Source organism: Hippocampus bargibanti, linkage group LG07, assembly GCF_051943395.1.
Source record: "Hippocampus bargibanti isolate YZ-2025 linkage group LG07, ASM5194339v1, whole genome shotgun sequence".
Lineage (NCBI taxonomy): Eukaryota > Metazoa > Chordata > Actinopteri > Syngnathiformes > Syngnathidae > Hippocampus > Hippocampus bargibanti.
In genome coordinates, this window is record NC_142740.1 from 8,805,022 (window position 1) to 8,823,019 (window position 17,998).

Genomic DNA, 17,998 nt, shown 5'->3' on the forward strand with positions numbered 1-17,998 from the left:
CATTTGTTTTTTGATTCATTTAAATCATTAAAATTGATCGCCAACATTAACAAAAATGTTAACCGTTTACTTTCGGCCTTTCCCTTCAGGGGTGGCCACAGTGAATCAGTGTCCTCCATCTTCAGAGGTTTGATGTTTGTTTTGGCCAAGCTTTTACGTCGGATGCGCTTCCTGATACAACCCTTTGTATTTATCCGGGCTTGGGACCGGCACAAGAAGACACTGGCTTGTGTCCCCTTGTGGCTACAGAACAAACAACTCTATGAACTTAATAGAGATGAAGATGCTTGATAAAAATGCAAGGACAATAAAATATGTCGCACGCACTGGAGATTGAGACACAACATTCGAATAAAGTAAAATTACTCACCATTTGATGACAATGCTCTGATCTTACCGTCAAATCGGCATCTCTTTCCAAATCTTTTCATCACAAACAGAACTTCAAAGTCCTTTCAAAGAGCATTTAAGACAACAACAATGCTCTGCTCTATTAACTAAAACAAACAAATACAGAAATAAACAAATAAAGAATGCACAACATATATAGCGCTTTAACAACAGCTGAATGATACGATCTTGAAAATAACTAAAATGTATAGGGAGCCACTGAAGGGATGCCATATAACCTCACAGAAGGCCCAGTCAACATTGACATTGTGGCATGTGACATTTGCTGTGATGAAATGTGTTCTCTACTCTGAAAATGATGTTGAATGTGGTTTTAGTGCTGACAAATATTTATTTAGTCAGTTTCTCAAGTACTTTTTTTACCTGTATGCCACAGGTACGTCACATGGGTAACTAACATGTTGTGGCAAACATGGTTGTTTCTTCTCTTCTGTGAAGCTGTTGTCTATATCAAAGTGCTACTTGTATTTTTATGTAAAATGATGTACTTGTCACGGTTTGCGAGGTGGTGATGGCGGGTGTGAATCCCAAAAAGCAGGCAGGAGGGAGCAGGAGGTTGTTTGACAAATTGTATTAAAATGAAGTCAGCAGGAACAAAATGTAAAACATCAAAATCATCTGAATGGAAAAAAAACAAAGTATCAAAAGAAGACCAAAAGTAAAAGTCCGCCAAGGTTAAACAAACACATACACAATGCATGCAGCAACCAAGCAGCAAACAAACAATGAACCGGCACCGGATGGTCGTGCCGGGTGTCCTTTTAAGTGTCAATGATTAAACGACCAGCACCTGCGAGGCTGCAGGCAGGGCTGATGTCGCTACCCGCTGGTCGCCAATCTGATCGGGACGACCAGCACCTGTGCAGGTGTAGGCGGGGCCGACAGCGCCCCCCCGTTGGTCGCCAACCAGATCATGACAGTACCCCCCCTTCAAGGGGCTGCTTCCAGAAGTCCCAACAGTCTCCCAAAAGGTCCACTCTCCAGGGAACGGTCGGTGGAGAGGGCAACCGCTGCCTCTCCAGCATACGACGGGCAGGCGGCCTGATGGGAACGGGACTCGGCCTGGGGTGGACGAAGACACGGCACGGATCGTCGTGGGCATGAGTGCGATCCCTCTCGCACGTTCACACGACGGCGCATGGCTCTGCGCGGACGTCGAACTGCCAGGCGCAGAATGGCACCCCGTACGGCCGTATGGGACCAGGTCTCGGCCGGACGCCGACGTGGGCGTGAACTGCCCGGCTCCGGGGGAACGAGACCAGTCCAGAGCCGCTCCGGGATCCAGCGGTGAGTGGGGTCTCGGACTGACGTTGACGCGGACGTTGCACGGCTCGTCGTGGATGAGACTCAATTCGTCATGCACGACGACAGCGTGGCTGGACGTGGGCGTGCAATGCCAGTCACCCAGTGTCACCCTGGACGGCCACCTGGAAGGAGGTCTCGGCCGGTTCATTCTGTCACGGTTTGCGAGGTTGTGATGGCGGGTGCGGATCCCAAAAAGCAGGCAGGAGGGAGCAGGAGGTTGTTTGACAAATTGTATTAAAATAAAGGTCAGCTGGAAACAAAATGTAAAACATCAAAATCATCTGAATGGAAAAAATACAAAGTAGCAAAAGAAGACCAAAAGTAAAAGTCCGCCAAGGTTAAACAAACACATACACAATGCATGCAGCAACCAAGCAGCAAACAAACAATGAACCGGCACCGGATGGTCGTGCCGGGTGTCCTTTTAAGTGTCAATGATTAAACGACCAGCACCTGCGAGGCTGCAGGCAGGGCTGACGTCGCTACCCGCTGGTCGCCAATCTGATCGGGACGACCAGCACCTGTGCAGGTGTCGGCGGGGCCGACAGCGCCCCCCGTTGGTCGCCAACTAGATCATGACAGTACTGTGCTCTTTATACTTCATTCGTGACCTTTTCCCTTCAGGTCATATTTGTTCCTTGAACTTTCCTGGATGACATGTACCGTACACTGTTGAATAAAATCAAATCAAGTTACTCAAACAGGTATTATTTTTTTCGTTGCACTTTCTTTTAAACACACGATCGCCCTTATATGAAATGACCTTGACGTTGATGACCTCACATGACCTCACATGTCATAAAACCAGCCAAGTTTTACACAGCCAACTTTGTGGACACTAGCAATCTGTCTCCCAATGTCCCTCTTTCGCGTGGCTGCTCTCTGCATCGCTGCTATGCATCAGATCAGAATGAACATTATCTCTGAGGTCTAGAAAAAACGAAGGCTACTCGGGTACAACTCGAGCTTGTCACGTTTTGCGAGGTCTCGGACTGACGTTGACGCGGACGTTGCACGGCTCGTCGTGGATGCGACTCAATTAGCACGACGACACCGTGGCTGGACGTGGGCGTGCACTGCCAGACACCCAGTGTCACCCTGGATGGCCACCTGGAAGGAGGTCTCGGCCGGACGTCGATGTGGACGTTACGGCTCGTCGAGTGACGCAATTCAAACTCGACGAGGCGTGGGCTAACGTGGATGTAGCATTGCCAGGCACAGGGTGGAAATGAGACGGGTCCGTTGTACCTGCGGGATCCGATGGTCGGTCGGTTCATTCTGTCACGTTTTGCGAGGTGGTGATGGCTGGTGCGGATCCCAAAAAGCAGGCAGGAGGGAGCAGGAGGTTGTTTGACAAATTGTATTAAAATAAAGGTCAGCAGGAACAAAATGTAAAACATCAAAACCATCTGAACAGAAAAAAATACAATGTATCGAAAGAAAACCAAGTGTAAAAATCCGCCAAGGTTAAACAAACACATGCACAGCATAAAATGCATGCAATTGCAGACAACGCATGCAACAAACAACGAACCGACAGCGGACGGTCGTGCCGGGAGTCCTTTTAAGTGTCACTGATTATCTATATCTCTATCTCATCTATCTCTATCTCATGGACGATATATATATATATATATTGGATTGGATTGGATATGCCTTTATTAGTCTAACAGTGGAGAAATTTACATTTCACAGCAGCAAAGTGATGAAAGGAATGAAAGTAGAAAAACGAAATACATGAGCTGCTGGAAAGGCAGCCACTCTCGCGGAGCCGTCTTGAAGTCAAAAGAACAAAAAAAAAACTAAATAACAAATAATATGACAGCCTAGAGACAATATGACAAAACAAAGACACAGAGAGACATTCATTCTTCAGGACTTGCTGTACCCTCTTTGTGATGACATGAAACAGTTCTAGATGAAAGAGGAGAGGATCAAAGCGTCTTTCCACCAGTGGATCAGGGACATCATGGTGGAACGTGCATGTCAACTACAAGCTAAATGTTGAAAGCAAACATGCAGCTGTAGCATCCATTGACGAAAAGAGATTGTCTCACATCTCCTGTTCCACATAAATCTGCTTCAATTCCAAGCCGCAACAGTTCCACATACGCATCGGCGCTCTGCGCTGACGCTCCTTTCTTCTTATTGCGGGTTCCTCAAGCCATGCATCCATCCAGCCGCAGACCGTCCAACGGCACTGACCTTTCCGCTAAACGGCTGTGAAGATGCTGCCCATTACAGGCGCAAAAAAGCACAATGGCCCCTTTGGTGTCCAGCGATGGCAGTCGAATGGCTCCGACATTCCTCCCATTCAAAAACAGTACTGGCATATTCATGCTGCCGAAAAGGCGAAACCGCTCAGCACAGTCTCCTCCTTGATGAATGTCGTGGTCAAAAATGCTGAAAAACAATCTGTATCCGTTCCACACGATGCACAACAACACAAAGTGACAAAAGAAAACACAAAACAAGACAAAAACAACCAAAAAAAGCAAGGCTCATGAGAGCACTTGCTGAGGCTGCCTACTCGGGCGCCATCTTGGACTTCTTATATATATATATATATATGTTATGTTCTTATATATATATATATGTTTTATATATATATATATATATATATATATATATATATATATATATATATATATATATATATATATATATATATATATATATGCAGTAATATACATATGCAATATATATGCAATAATGAGCAGTGTGCAGGCGAGCTTGCAGTAATTTCGCCTATGGACCCGGCAAGTTGACTTCCATTCCGATCGTTTGGCTGGATTTTTTTAACAATCATGAGGAACGGAAAACTATTCATATTAATGGTTTGTATTATCACTGTTATTTTAAATAATACATTGTGACATTTTGTTGAAATCACGTCCGTGCGTGTGTGTGTTTGTGCGTGTCTTTGTGTGATTTGCGCGCGTGTGTGTATGTGGCTGAACAACATTTCTAAATATTTTACTTTTATGACTCTCTTAGTCAAAAAGGTTCCCGACCCATGGCTTTTACCCTCCAAGCCGAAACAATGAAGTCTGCCTCAACCACCCAGGTGCGAAAATTGTGGTCTGGAGGAGTAGCCACACCCAGTGCCCTCCAGGAAACAGTGTCAGGTTCATCAATTAGACATTCTCAAAAAAATACGAGGAGACAGTTGGCTTAATTCCGATACTGTACCAGTGAAGAACGAGGGCGTTAGATTTCAATTCTCTGCATGTCACCCAAGGATCTCTCCACCTCCCCCCTCATTTATTGGGAATGTAATACATGGCTGTGTCCAACCGAAAGGGTGAGGGCTGTTTGACTATGTGTGTGTGTGTGTGAGTGTGAATTACATATGTACATGTGTGCAATTATAGTAAAGTCTCGTTATATCGATATTCTCGGGAGTCCGAAAAATATCGATATATCCGACTCTGCGCGCATGTAATTTTCTCCTTGCGTGCATAGAAATAGTATCGTAATAAGCGGGACTATCGATATAACCGATATCGATATAACGAGACTTTACTGTATTTGTAAAACGTCAAGTTGCAACTGGTGTGCAAATGTCGTTCAACCTTGCTGTTGTTTGTCTTAATACTTATCTCTTTCCAACCACTTTCTCGGAAAGGTTTTACATCCCATAACTGCCACACAATTCATTAAGCATTCTTATATTATGTAAAAATATTTTCATTTACAGCCTTGCATTTTTAGCAAAAGCATTCTTCGTGTTCTTCGTTACTATAAGTTCTATATAGGTGTTCTTCTTTGCAAGCAGCATCAATTTATCATTCATAATAATTGTCTGAAACAGCGTCTGCCCGGACGCCCGTAACGTGCGACTTTTCCGCCGTGCATACAACTTACAAAACGTCTCAGCACGGGTGGCCGACAACTTCTTCAAGAAAAATAAAACAAAACAAGGATTTATTTATTTATTTTTTTAAATCAAATGTTTGCTTTATTGAATAAAGCAAACGTTTGAATGAAGATTTTGAAATCAGAATAAATTATTCCGATTTAAAAATCTTCATTCGGTTTGGAAATTTCTGAATTTCGGTTCGCTTGGCAATTTGCATACTCGGCACGGCAGCCAATCAGAAGCCTGCTTCGTGCTTCCGTCTTTCCCGAGCGTTATAAGGTCGTGCATTTGCATATCATTTTCCAAAGTAAATGCATGGAACCTCAGCCCCAGAAGATTCAAAAGAAGCTAACAAAATTTATGACTCTACAAAACGTAAACGTTCATTATCCCATGACTGTAAAGTGTCCTTGAGAGTTCTGAAATGGGCTTAGAAATGTATTCATATCATTATTAAAAGCATCGTGGAAAGAGGAGTTCACATGGCCTGTAGCAGACAACGCAACGCAAACATTGTATTGTGCAATATGCCGAACAGTGTATAGACAAATGACAACTGGAGCAAATTCTTCAAGGGATATTTACAATAAATAAAGCAAGGGAGCATTTGTGGTAGGTACATCCGAAATAAAAACAATCCTTGATACTTTGTAACATTTTTTTTGTTGTGATTAGTCGTCTTATTGTCTTTCAAGTTGTGAAAAATGGGGCAGGACACTTTATGGCCCCACTTTTCAGAGTTGTCTGCCCTGGTGTCCGCTAACTTTTTGTCATGAGTTTCAGACAATGATAATATGCAGATGTATGACAACTAAAAACAATCAACCTTATATGGAGGCAGTGTGGATTATGTCCACAGTGGAGCTAAGTGTGAAAGCAGTCCACCACAGTGGGTCGCAAATGTGTGCATCTGTCATCTGTGCTTCATGCCTGGTGTCATTAATAAAGGTAAATGTGGCCTTTGTGTCAACAATTAAAATGTTGTGTTTTTCTGACACCTTTGTGATGAGGCCCCATCATAAAGGTATACGTTTCTTTTGAAAAACCTGCATTGCTCCAAAAATAATAATGCCTCAAAATCAATTTTGTTCTCAAATATTGACCTTATCTAGGCTGGAATAACTCCATCCAAAATATTTGACTTCGCATCTTATTTTTGAAAATACGGCATATTTTGTGTTTCTCGTTTTAAAAATCAGGGGGGAAAAGGCATAAATAAATAAATAAATAAATAAATAAATACAGTGAAAAGAAATAACGAATAATGTTATGTCTATGGTTTCGGTCTGAAGTTGTTGAAAATTTTTGACTCATTTGAAGTGGGAAAAAAATATTTTTAGTTTTGGGAATTCACCCAACAGGTGTATGTTCATTTTAAACATGCCCAAATGATTGACTTTTTTACTTATGTAAATACACAAACAATCAACAAAATAAGAGGGAATTGTTTTATTGAGATAAATATGCATTGAGTGTGCAAAACCCAAATGACACATTGTGAAGTGTTAAAATAATCTCATTCAAAAAAGAATGTACAGTAAATTGATGATAACAAAGGCACTCATTAATGTTGGCTTTTACACTTTGTCTGTGTAATAATTCCTATAATATAGTTCTGGATGGCGAGGATGCCAAATTTTATTTATTTAATTTTTGCATTTCAAATGTATAAAATCACAAAATATATGTCGAAGAAAAGCACAGTTGTTACAGTAATTATGTCTCAAACATGGGGAATGTGACTTGGAGAAAAGTCTTGATGATTTAAAAAAAAATCTCACTGACAGGGGGCCTAGAAAATGCAGTCATATTTTTCAATCTGTGGCGGAAGTATTCAAGTGGTGGGAGAACTGGCCTCACATCAAGGGTTGTGGATTTGAATGTCAGCTCAGCCTGAAACATGAAGGGTTAAATGGGAGCTTTCAAACAACAAGGTATATGTGCACCTCCATCAATTATACAGAAACACTCAAAATACTTCTAAAGCTCCTTCAACGCGTTATGACAAGATTCATCTCATTTACGATGCAATACAATTCACTACAAGAATGATGCATTACAGTCTGATTTACTTTACCCGACCAATGATGTGAAAAAAAATCTTGAAAAACAAATGCACCCAAAATCTGGAGATGTAATGTGAATATCCTGACATACATTTTTCACTTACACTCATGCAACAATTGGCCACGCCATGCGAGATTTGGTTGCAGTGGAGATGAGATAATATCAATTCCACATGAAAGAAAAGTATTATATTCCAATTAGAATGACTTTTCCCCTCTCAAAATATAAACCTTTGGTTCTTAACATGGGTTCTATCGAACCCTACAGATTCAATGAATCAATCTCAGGGGTTCGACAGAACTTCTGCCATGGAGGTTAAGACACCCAACTCAACATGTAAATTAGTTATGACATGCCCGCTTGGCCATCACTGGCTGGTTAGTTTTATGGACAAAAAAAGCCTACTTTACAATTGTCGTATTTTCCGCACTATAAGGTGCACCTAAAAGCATTCCTTTTTTTCTAAAGCTGACCATGCGCCTTATAATCCAATGCGCCTTATATATGTCAATATTGAGCCGCAACAGGTCTTGCTACGACGGTAAGCAGCCGAGATTCCATTTTCCCCTGTAGAAGAAGTAGTGCGCGGTGCATGCAGAGATATATACAATGGCGGTTAACGCCACGATCTGCCAGTGGATCGTAAATGCCTGGGCTGATATATCAGTCTCAACTGTGGTCCACGCTTTCAAGAAGGCAGGAATTGTCCCCAAACTGCCAGACAACAGTGACACTGACTCCACGAATGACGGCTTGGATGAGACGGAGCCGGGCGTGTTGGATGCCGCATTCGCACAGTTGTTCAATTCGGACACGGAAGAAGAAGAATTCCAGGGATTCGTAGATGAGCATTGAACTGATCTTTACGTCTTTCCTTTGTGTGTTTACAGTTATTGTGCTATTACTGTAGAGTTATTATTGTTATTACTTTGCACTATTAAGAATGTTCGTATATTGTGATTGCACTTACCAGTACGTTTAATTTACCGTAACAGCATCAGAATGTTTTTTACGTCTTTACTGAATGGAGGAAAAGTTCCCCTCCACTATGTGATATAACTGTTGCACTACATGTTATAGCATGCTGTTGTTAAAATATGAACACTTTACCTCGGAGAAATTAATAAAATAGTTTGTAGTATGAGTATATGCCACACTGCCACATGACGTACCACGTGACGTTGCGGCAGTGTCGTCTCCTCTGGGTCCTCCAACATAACACAGTTGTTTATTCATTTTGGGAGTGAATGCAGTTGTCAGAAAGCTGATTCGTAATGTATTAATAAAGTTTGACTGACCTATCTGACTGTTTTGTTGACATTCCCTTTAGCGCAGCATAGTCTAAGCAGCGTCTAGCACCGGCTAGGCAGCGTCTAGCACCGTCTAAGCAGTGTCTAGCACTGGATGCATGACATAAGCCCAGCCTCTACTGTAGCGCCTTATAATGCGGTGCGCCTTATACATGGAAAAAGTTGTAAAATAGGTCATTCATCGAAGGTGCGCCTTATAATGCGGAAAATTGGATTGGATTGGATTGGATTGGATATGCCTTTATTAGTCTCACAGTGGAGAAATTTACATTTCAAAGCAGCAAAAATACGGTACACTGTGTATTTTTTTCTGTTTCCGATAAAGGTGTTTTTTCATGATCAAAATTTGTTTAAGAAAATCCAAAAACATATTTTTTTTAATTAATGACGGGTTCGGTTAAGAATCACTGATATTGCCATCACATCGCAGACAGTAAGGGTATTGTATTTCAGTATTGCAACTCTGCAAGCTACGATAATAAGAATCAACTATCCCCACTAGTGCTTTACCGTAATGAAGTCCTCGACTGGACATGAGGACTTGATTATATCAAGACAACACAATGGAATATTTGTAAGATACACAATCAGCATAAAACAATCAAAAAGATTAACACCTATAAATTTAACTTTGATAATTGCCTTGACAACAAGTGGATATTATGTATCCAAATGAGGAGGGAAAATGCAAATTGATTAGAATGAAGATGAGCATGAGAATGAGAATGAGAAGGAGGCCCTCACATAGTGGGATGCCTCCATATGGCGCGAGGGGGGACACCGGGCGTTTTGGGTCCCTGATGCGGCTAAATGCCCACCAACCAGCAGTGAAGGAGGCGGGGGCTCTGCGGAAAGTGAAACGGCTAGCACTTGCCCTGCGAACGGAGGGGATTGAGAGTAGCCCCACAACCATCCCAAACAAAAATCAGCTGAGTGCCCTTCCTGTGTCCTCACTGGGTGTGATCTTCACGCAAAAGTGAGTGTCGTACTGGGTGTGGGACTCGGGAAGGGGACAAGTCTCTGACGGAGGCCAATTGTCCAGGAGGAGGAGGATAAATTCGAAAAAGGATGAGGTGGAAGAGTGACGGTCCTTGCATATGTGGCGCAAGGGGAAAAGCTAAGTGCCCACCAGCAATAATAATAATAATAATAATAATAAATACATACATACATACATACATACATACATACATACATACATACATACATACATACATACATACATACATACATACAAAGCTCTCAAGGACACTTTACAGTCACAGACAAGCATAGGTACTATAATGAATAAAATACAATCACAAATAGAATACAATAAATAAAATATATTATAAATAGAAACAAGAGAAATAACTACACAGAAAATGTGATTCTAAGTAGGTGGGTTTTGAGAGGGATCTGAAGGTGGGAAATTGCCATCGTCAATCCGGGAGGTGACAAGACTATGAATGGGTATAGCAGTGGTGTGAGGGGTGAGAGACGGGCAAAGATGAAAAAGGCGGGTTACACCAAAAGGTGAGTCACCCAATGCTCAGCCGCACCAGAACAGAGGGGATTGAATGTAGCCGCCCCACAAACCTCCTTAAACAAAAATCAGCCAAGTGGCCTTCCATGGCCCGTACTGGGTGTGACGAGGTGGGGCCGATGTTCCCCAAGGGTTGTGGAGGGGATGATGAGAAGGAAAGGCGATCAGGACAGGATGGATGAGTGACATGTAAGCATGACAGACACCCTGGTGGAGATTCATCCCCATCCAAGCCCAATCAGTAGGAAGGAGAAGAGGTAACAAGAAAAGACAGAGAAATAAAATGAGGAGATATAGGTAGAAGAGGAAAAAAATAAATAGGATAAATAGGATAAGTCTGGAGAACGAGTAATAGTGATGCAGAATGTAAGGAAGTTAAATGTGCAAGAGTGAAACGGGAGATTGGAAAGGGTTGCAGAGAGAATGTGCAGGGAGTAGTGGGACGTGGTGCTGATGACAGAGTTGAGAGCAGAGGACGATCGGTGGTGTGATTGGGTGAGGGAAGAGCAAGTGGTTCTTGTCCATTGGAGGAAAGCCCGAGTGATGTTGAGAGGAGCGGCATTGAGGAAATGGATAGAGGAAGGAAAACAGAAGTGGTTTGGAGAGAGAGTAGTGACGATGATGAGGGAGGGCACAGGCTGGTATCACTTTGTCAAGCGAGCTGGGGAGTGGATGAGCTCCTACTGGAGAGATGGAGACGACATATGGAGAGTCAGGTCGCGATAGGACGAAGTGAAAGGCTGATGATTGGAGGAGACTTTAATGCGGGTGTAAGGAGGAATGTGGGAGCCATGGATTGGGGATTATAAATTGGCCATGGATTGGGGATTATGAATGAAGCTGGAAGGGACGCAATAGAGTGGTGTCAGGAGCATAGTCAAGCGCAGCTGTCCCAACCTTTTTCGGCCCACGGACCGGTTTAATACTCATATTAATATAATATTATCTTTTCAGGGGCCGGTCTTCCAAAGTATGACGAGAAACACAACAAAATAATCTGATACAACCCGCATGTAAACTGTGGTATTTTCAAAACATAATAATAAACATAATAAACAAAATCATAAAAACCACGACAAGCTGGCTGGAACACTCTCTGGTCATTACGGTAACATTTAAATGTGCCTTCACAATAGGATATGAAGATGTGGGGTGTGCCGTGTGTGTGAGGAAGTGTGAGTGAAGCAATTGAGTTGGTGGGCTCCGAGATGAAAATCTTCTTTTCCTTTCGGCTTTTCGCAGCAAGACGGAATATATGTGTGTGAATGAGAGGGATCCAAGTGCAAGAGTGATGCTACAGTGAGAAGAGATAAAGAAGGTGGAGGATTTTAAGTACTTGGGGTCAACTGTCCAGAGCAATGTAGAGTGTGGAAAAGAGGTGAAGAAGTGTGTCCAGGCAGGCTGGAGCGGCTGGAGAAAAATGTCAGGCGTGATGTGTGATAGAAGGGTTTCAGCTCGGATGAAAGGAAAAGTGTATAAAACAGTGGTGAGACCAGCCATGATGTTTGGACTGGAGACAGTGCCACTGAAAAAAAGACAGGAAGCAGAGCTTAAGATGTTGAGGTTTTCTTTGGGAGTGACCAGGTTGGATAGGATCAGGAATGAGTACATTAGAGGGACAACTCATATTAGAGGCATTGGAGAGAAAGTCAGAGAGGCCAGACTGAGATGGTTTGGACATGTCCAGAGGAGAGAGAGTGACTAGAAGGATGCTGAGCCTTGAACTGCCAGGCAGGAGACCGAGAGGAAGACCGAAGAGGAGGTTTATGGATGTGGTCAAAGAGGACATGAAGGTAGCTGGTGTGAGAGAAGAGGATGCACAAAACAGGGATAGATGGAGGACATTGATTCGCTGTGGCGACCCCTGAGGGGAAAGCCGAAAGGAAAAGAAGAAGATCACTTTAATTTGCATATACTCTCAATAAATACCTTGGCAGAGGGCTGCAGAATTTGGGCGTCTGTCATGAATGATTACGTCCCCTGCCGGCAGTAAAAGACAATCTTCCTGTGTTCGAGCCTTTGTCCACAGTGTCCGACCGAACATCTCTGACAGCAGTTAAGAGCAAAATTGTGAAAAAAACTACAAACGTGGATGGACAAATGCTATACTTATATATGAAGTGAAAGGAATGGAGAACCATTGAGACAAATGCACGAAAAGGAAGTGAACATGTATGATATAAGGAAAATGCAAGTCATGAAATTTATCGAGTGGAAGATCAAGAGGCAAGTGTTTGAAGGGATTGCTCATGTGATGCGAATGGGTAACAAACAATTGACAAAAGCCATGGTGGTAGGGTGGTGGGAGGAACTGGAAGAAAGAAGTAAAATGATAGGATGCAAGAGGAAGACTTGAAATTGAGTGATCAGTAACGCAGGTATGGACGTAGGTAGAGAGACTAACAAGCGACAAAGAAGGATGGAAGAAGTGACTGTGATGAAGAGACCTGGATCATTTGTATAAATGGGAAGGTCAGAACTTCTACATATATAAATGGGGAAGGAATGACGAAAGATTGGAGAGGAGTGATAGGAGTATGAATGATATATTAGAATGTAGATCTGTGGGGTGTATGCAGAAGCAGAGAAGGCAGGAGAATGATGAGCAAATGAAGTGTTAATGTGGGACGTGTTGAATGTGAATGTCCATTCCTTTCACTCCATATATAGGTATAGCATGTGCATCACAAGTCAATAATAGGACAAGTCATGAAATGAGCTGCACGGGAGGAGCATATGAAGAGGAAGGAGAGAGGGGACAGTGTGGAGCAGGGGTGTCAAACATACGGCCCGCGGGCCGGAACCTCAGGATAATTTGAAAGTGGAAAAATGCATAAAAGACATGGAATTGATATTTTTAATTCGCTGCAATTCATGGATTATCCGCTAAAGGGCACACTCTCTCCGTCAGAGTAAAAGACACGCCGCATCTGCTGCTTGTTACGACGTTTTTAATACATTGGTCTCTGCATCTCCGCTACCCCCTCATTAGCTAAAATGTCGTTATCCAAACGGAGAAAAGTAGATAAGGAGTGTAGAATTCTCAAAGAAAAATGGACCATGTCCTATTTATTTACAGAGATGCACGGAAAACCTTTGTGCTTGGTGTGTTTGCAACAAGCTTCGGTATTGAAGGAATATAATATTCGATGCCACTACGAGACTCATCACAGGGAAAAATATGACGGGTTGTAAGGACAACTGAGAAGAGAAAAGATTAACGAATTGCTGGCGGTCTGAGGAAACAGCAGTCAACTTTCATCCGGAGCCGAGAAGTCAATGAAGCAGCAGTAAAAGACAGCTACCTAATTGCTAGCGAAATAGCATTAGCATCGAAGCCGTATTTCGACGGTGACTTTGTTAAATGATGAATGATGAAGGCGGCTGAACTTGTATGTTCCGAGAAGCGACAAGCTTTTGCCAATATTAGCCTAACGAGGAATACTGTAGCAGAGAGGATTTATTGCATGTTCCGTGGCAATTGACGAGAGCACTGACATCACAGACGTGGCCCAACTAGCCATATTTATTAGAGGAGTTGACTGTTACTGAAGAGTTTCTTGAGTTGGTGCCAATGATGGACACCACGACAGCCGAGGACATTTTCGGCTCTGTTGTTGCTGTATTGGACTTTGTTGGAGTGGACTGGTCCCGCGCTGTCAGCCTGGCTACAGACGGCGTCATCCATGGTCGGAAAGAAAGCAGGTGTCGCGACAAAGTTCAAAGACAAAGTACAAGCCCTTAATGGAGGAGATCGTTTCTGGACATTTCACTGTATTTTGCACCAGTAACTGAAAATGGACCACGTCATGGAGGTGGTTGTTCGCACTGTAAATTTCATCCGGTCCAGAGGTCTGAACCATCGTCAGTTTGACAAACTTCTCAGCAACATTACCCACAGCCTGCCATACCACACATTAATGTTTAGTCAGCAGCTTCAAAACAAAAGTTCTGTGATGGAATTCTACTGTTCATACAACTCCATAAATGTTCAGTATGTATTGTATGTGTATGTATGTTTCATGTATGAAGTTTACAGATTTACAGGACAGGGCACGACACTTTCTTCGTTACACATTTAAAATCACTCTCCTTAGTTTGTAAAGTGTACGCAGGGATTGCATTTAGATTTTATATGCGTATGTGTAAGTGGTTTAAAAATTCCCTTTCTTATTTAATCTTAAAGTGCATTACTATATTTTTCAGTACCAATTAAAGTTTTGTGCCTTTGTACAATCAGTGGGATCAGTTGCAATGCATATTTGTGAATGATAAAAGTAAAAGTTTTTTTTTTTTTTTTTAACATTACAAATATTGAAACTTAATGTGCCATAGATATTGAGAGTGCTTACCTCTTACTGGTCCACACTTCTTTTGCCTCTGTAAATCACTGCAAGATAGTAGATTTGTTGATTTAGATGTTTCTTAAAAATAATTGTACACTCACCGTTTTTGAAGACCAATACAATATTTGAAAAAACACAGATTATTTATATTTATATTATTTGATTTCATTTGGAGAATACAGTGAATCCTCGGTTTATGAACCCCTTGGCTTACGAACTTTTCGATTTACGAACATTTAATTAATGAAAATTTTACCTTGGCACACAAACTATTTTTCGGAATACATACGGAGTTTCTCCTAACAAGAAAATGGCACCGGCTTGTGTTGGTCCTCTATTCCCCGCCCCCAGTCGTCAGTTAAAGCCACATGATTGGTCAAGAATGCAGCAGTGAGGGGGCATTACAGACAGAGAGAGTGAAGCCATTCTCCCAAAAACAAAACGGCACCCGATATTTTTTTGTCCACTATTCCCCGCCCCCAGTCTTTGGTTAAAGCCATGTGAATGGTTAAGAATGCAGCAGTGGGGGGAGGTGGTATTCAAGAGACAGGCAGACGACAAAGAGAGACTGACAAAATGGATAGAAAGCAGTGACATTTGGACTCGTTTCAACTTTGATAGTTCAAAGGCAGAGTGTAGACTGCAAGGTTAAAATTCCCATCAATCAGGCTCCACAAATAACCCGCACAAGCCACCTGTACACTTGATGCAAAAAGCTATCAACCCAGCTAAACAGAACACAGTTGATGAGGAACTACGTCAAATTATCGCAGAGAAAGAACCTACAAGGGATCATTCCTCAAGATGGTGAAAGATGTCTACGTTCATCATCAAGTGTTTAATGCTGATGAAACCGGCCACTCCTTTCCATCAAGCCAACGACCATCACAAAGGTAAATAAAACCACTTTATTATAGAGTACAGTTTATTTAGTTAAATATAATACCATAGCACAGTCATTATACATAAAACAAGGTATATTTTGTGTAGTTGTAAGGCTTAGAAAATTAGAAAGTAGAAAATTATGTTTTATGGGGACCTGGGAATCGATTATTCTCATTTTAATGGTTTCCTGTGGGAAATTAATTTTTGGGATACACACTTTTCGCCTTACACCAGGCCTGGGCAAATTACGGCCCGTGGGCCACATCCGGCCCTTTGTACGTCCCTGTCCGGCCCGCGTGAGGCCAATCATAAACGCCATAAATTAAACAAAAAAATGATTTTACTTTTGTTTTGAAAAGCGTTAGGTCATTACGTATGCACGACGTAGACTCTACGTCTTACGTGTATATACGCGAGAGTCTTACGTGTATACACGGAAGTGAGTGAAGGCGATTCTGTTCGCCAGGTTACCCTCAAGGCTCAAGATGTCGGCACACCCCAAGAAAAGAAAAGTTGATAACGAATGCCGTATTTTCAACAAGACATGGACTGCCAAATATTTCTTTACAGAAATTAAAGGTAAAGCAGTGTTTAAAGAATATAATTTGAATCGCCACTACACGACCAAGCATGAAGATAAATACAGAAATCTGTCTGGTGAAGAGCGTGTAAGGGTGTCTGATGCATTGCTTGCAAAACTACAAACCCAACAAGGATGTTTCACTAAACTTCACACTCCCAGAGATGCAGCCGTCAGGACAAGTTATGTCATTTCTCACAAAATCGCCAGAAAAAGTAGAGCATTTTCCGACGGAGAGTTTATTAAGGAGTGTTTATTGGACTCTGCTGCGCTGTGGTGCCCAGAGAAAAAGGGCACGTTTGAGAACGTTTCACTCTCCCGACGCACTGTAACGAGGCGGATTGAGGACATCGCGGGAAACTTAGAGCTTCAGCTGAAGAACAGAGCGGCCGACTTTGACTTTTTTCTCTGGCTTTGGATGAGAGCTGCGATGTACGTGACACCGCCCAGCTGCTCATCTTCTTACGTGGGATAACCGCAGACTTTCAAATGAGGGAGGAGTTGGCAGCCATGTAGTCAATAAAAGGGACAACCACTGGTAATGACTTGTTCAGAGAGGTAAATGCATGTATGGCCATGTTAGGACTGAAATGGGACAAGCTTGCAGGTGTGACAACAGATGGTTGTCCAAATCTAACTGGGAAAAATGTTGGACTTTTAAAGAGAATGCAGGATAAAGTGACAGAAATTAACCCTGATCAGAAATTGACATTTTTGCATTGTATCATACACCAGGAAGTATTATGTAAGACAGTGTTAAAAATGAAACATGTCGTTGATGCTGTCACTAAAATAGTTAATTTCATCAGAGCGAGAGCTATAAATCACAGACAGTTTGTTGCTTTGTTGGAGGAAAATGAGGCTGAACATGGTGACATAAGCTATCACTGCACTGTTAGGTGGCTCAGCCTTGGCAAGGTTCTGAAAAGTGTCTGGGACCTGAGAGACCAGATTCAGGAGTTCTGTATTCAGAAAGGTCATGACGTCCCAGAACCTTCAGATAATGACTGGTTGGCAGACCTCGGATTCGCTGTGGATGTGATTGCACTAATGAACGAACTAAATGTCAAAATGCAGAGCAAGGGCCTTTTTGTGCATGAGATGTACAGTGCAGTGAAGGCTTTCATGAGAAAACTGCAACTTCTCTCAAGCCAAGTGAAGGTCAACATTCTGACCCACTTGCCAACACTTAAGGAAGCCAAAAGATCAGGTGATCACCTCCAAAAGTAACTCTTGATAGTGAAAAGCACATGGTTTCTTCTCCCTCCAACTGCAGTGTGGATGATGCACCAAGTGAAGTTCAGATGGAACTCATTGATCTGCAGTCTGACACACTTCTGGCAGATAACTTCAAGTCAGTCTCACTGCTGGACTTTTGCTCCGCCCTCAAAGAAAATAATTTTCCACACCTGAGGAGGCATGCTCAGAGTATCCTAGTCCTCTTTGGATCTACCTATCATTGTGAACAGACATTCTCAGTTATGAAGTTCAACAAATCCAAACACAGATCCTCTATGACTGATGACCACCTCTCAGCTGTCCTTCGGATAGCCACTTAAGACATTCCGCCAGATTTCAATGCCCTTGTTCAAGACCAGAACAGACTGGATTATTCTTACTGAAGAAGTAACATGAGGTGGAAAACATTACAAGTTATTGTTTGTGGAGATTAACAAGTCAAAAATAAATTGCACTGGTTCAATAATT

The 17,998-nt window shown here is 42.3% G+C and overlaps 2 protein-coding genes across 3 annotated transcripts in view; one reads left to right on the top strand and one right to left on the bottom strand.

The window, feature by feature from the left end:
• Window positions 1-7,012: 7,012 nt before the first annotated feature.
• Window positions 7,013-17,998, bottom strand: part of LOC148895354 (fibronectin type III domain-containing protein 7) — a 30,409-nt gene continuing 19,423 nt past the window's right edge. The window contains exons 13-14 of one of the 2 annotated variants that reach the window (XM_089000775.1): window positions 14,833-14,870; window positions 7,013-7,471 (exon numbers count right to left, since the gene is read on the bottom strand). In XM_089000775.1, coding sequence (XP_088856901.1) covers window positions 14,836-14,870 — 35 coding nt within the window. In that variant the 3' untranslated portion in view covers window positions 7,013-7,471; window positions 14,833-14,835. Of the gene's footprint in view, window positions 7,472-9,219; window positions 14,149-14,832; window positions 14,871-17,998 lie in introns of those variants that run through there. The other variant, XM_089000776.1, reaches the window with a different exon arrangement.
• Window positions 14,894-17,665, top strand: LOC148895355 (general transcription factor II-I repeat domain-containing protein 2A-like). Its single transcript, XM_089000777.1, has one exon. It carries the CDS (start codon window positions 16,862-16,864, stop codon window positions 17,519-17,521), a length of 660 nt encoding a protein of 219 aa, XP_088856903.1. The 5' UTR covers window positions 14,894-16,861; the 3' UTR covers window positions 17,522-17,665.

What these genes read in the sequence shown, in the direction of transcription:
- LOC148895355 (XM_089000777.1), top strand. Translation starts at nt 16,862, where the DNA reads ATGGCCATGTTAGGACTGAAATGGGACAAGCTTGCAGGTGTGACAACA.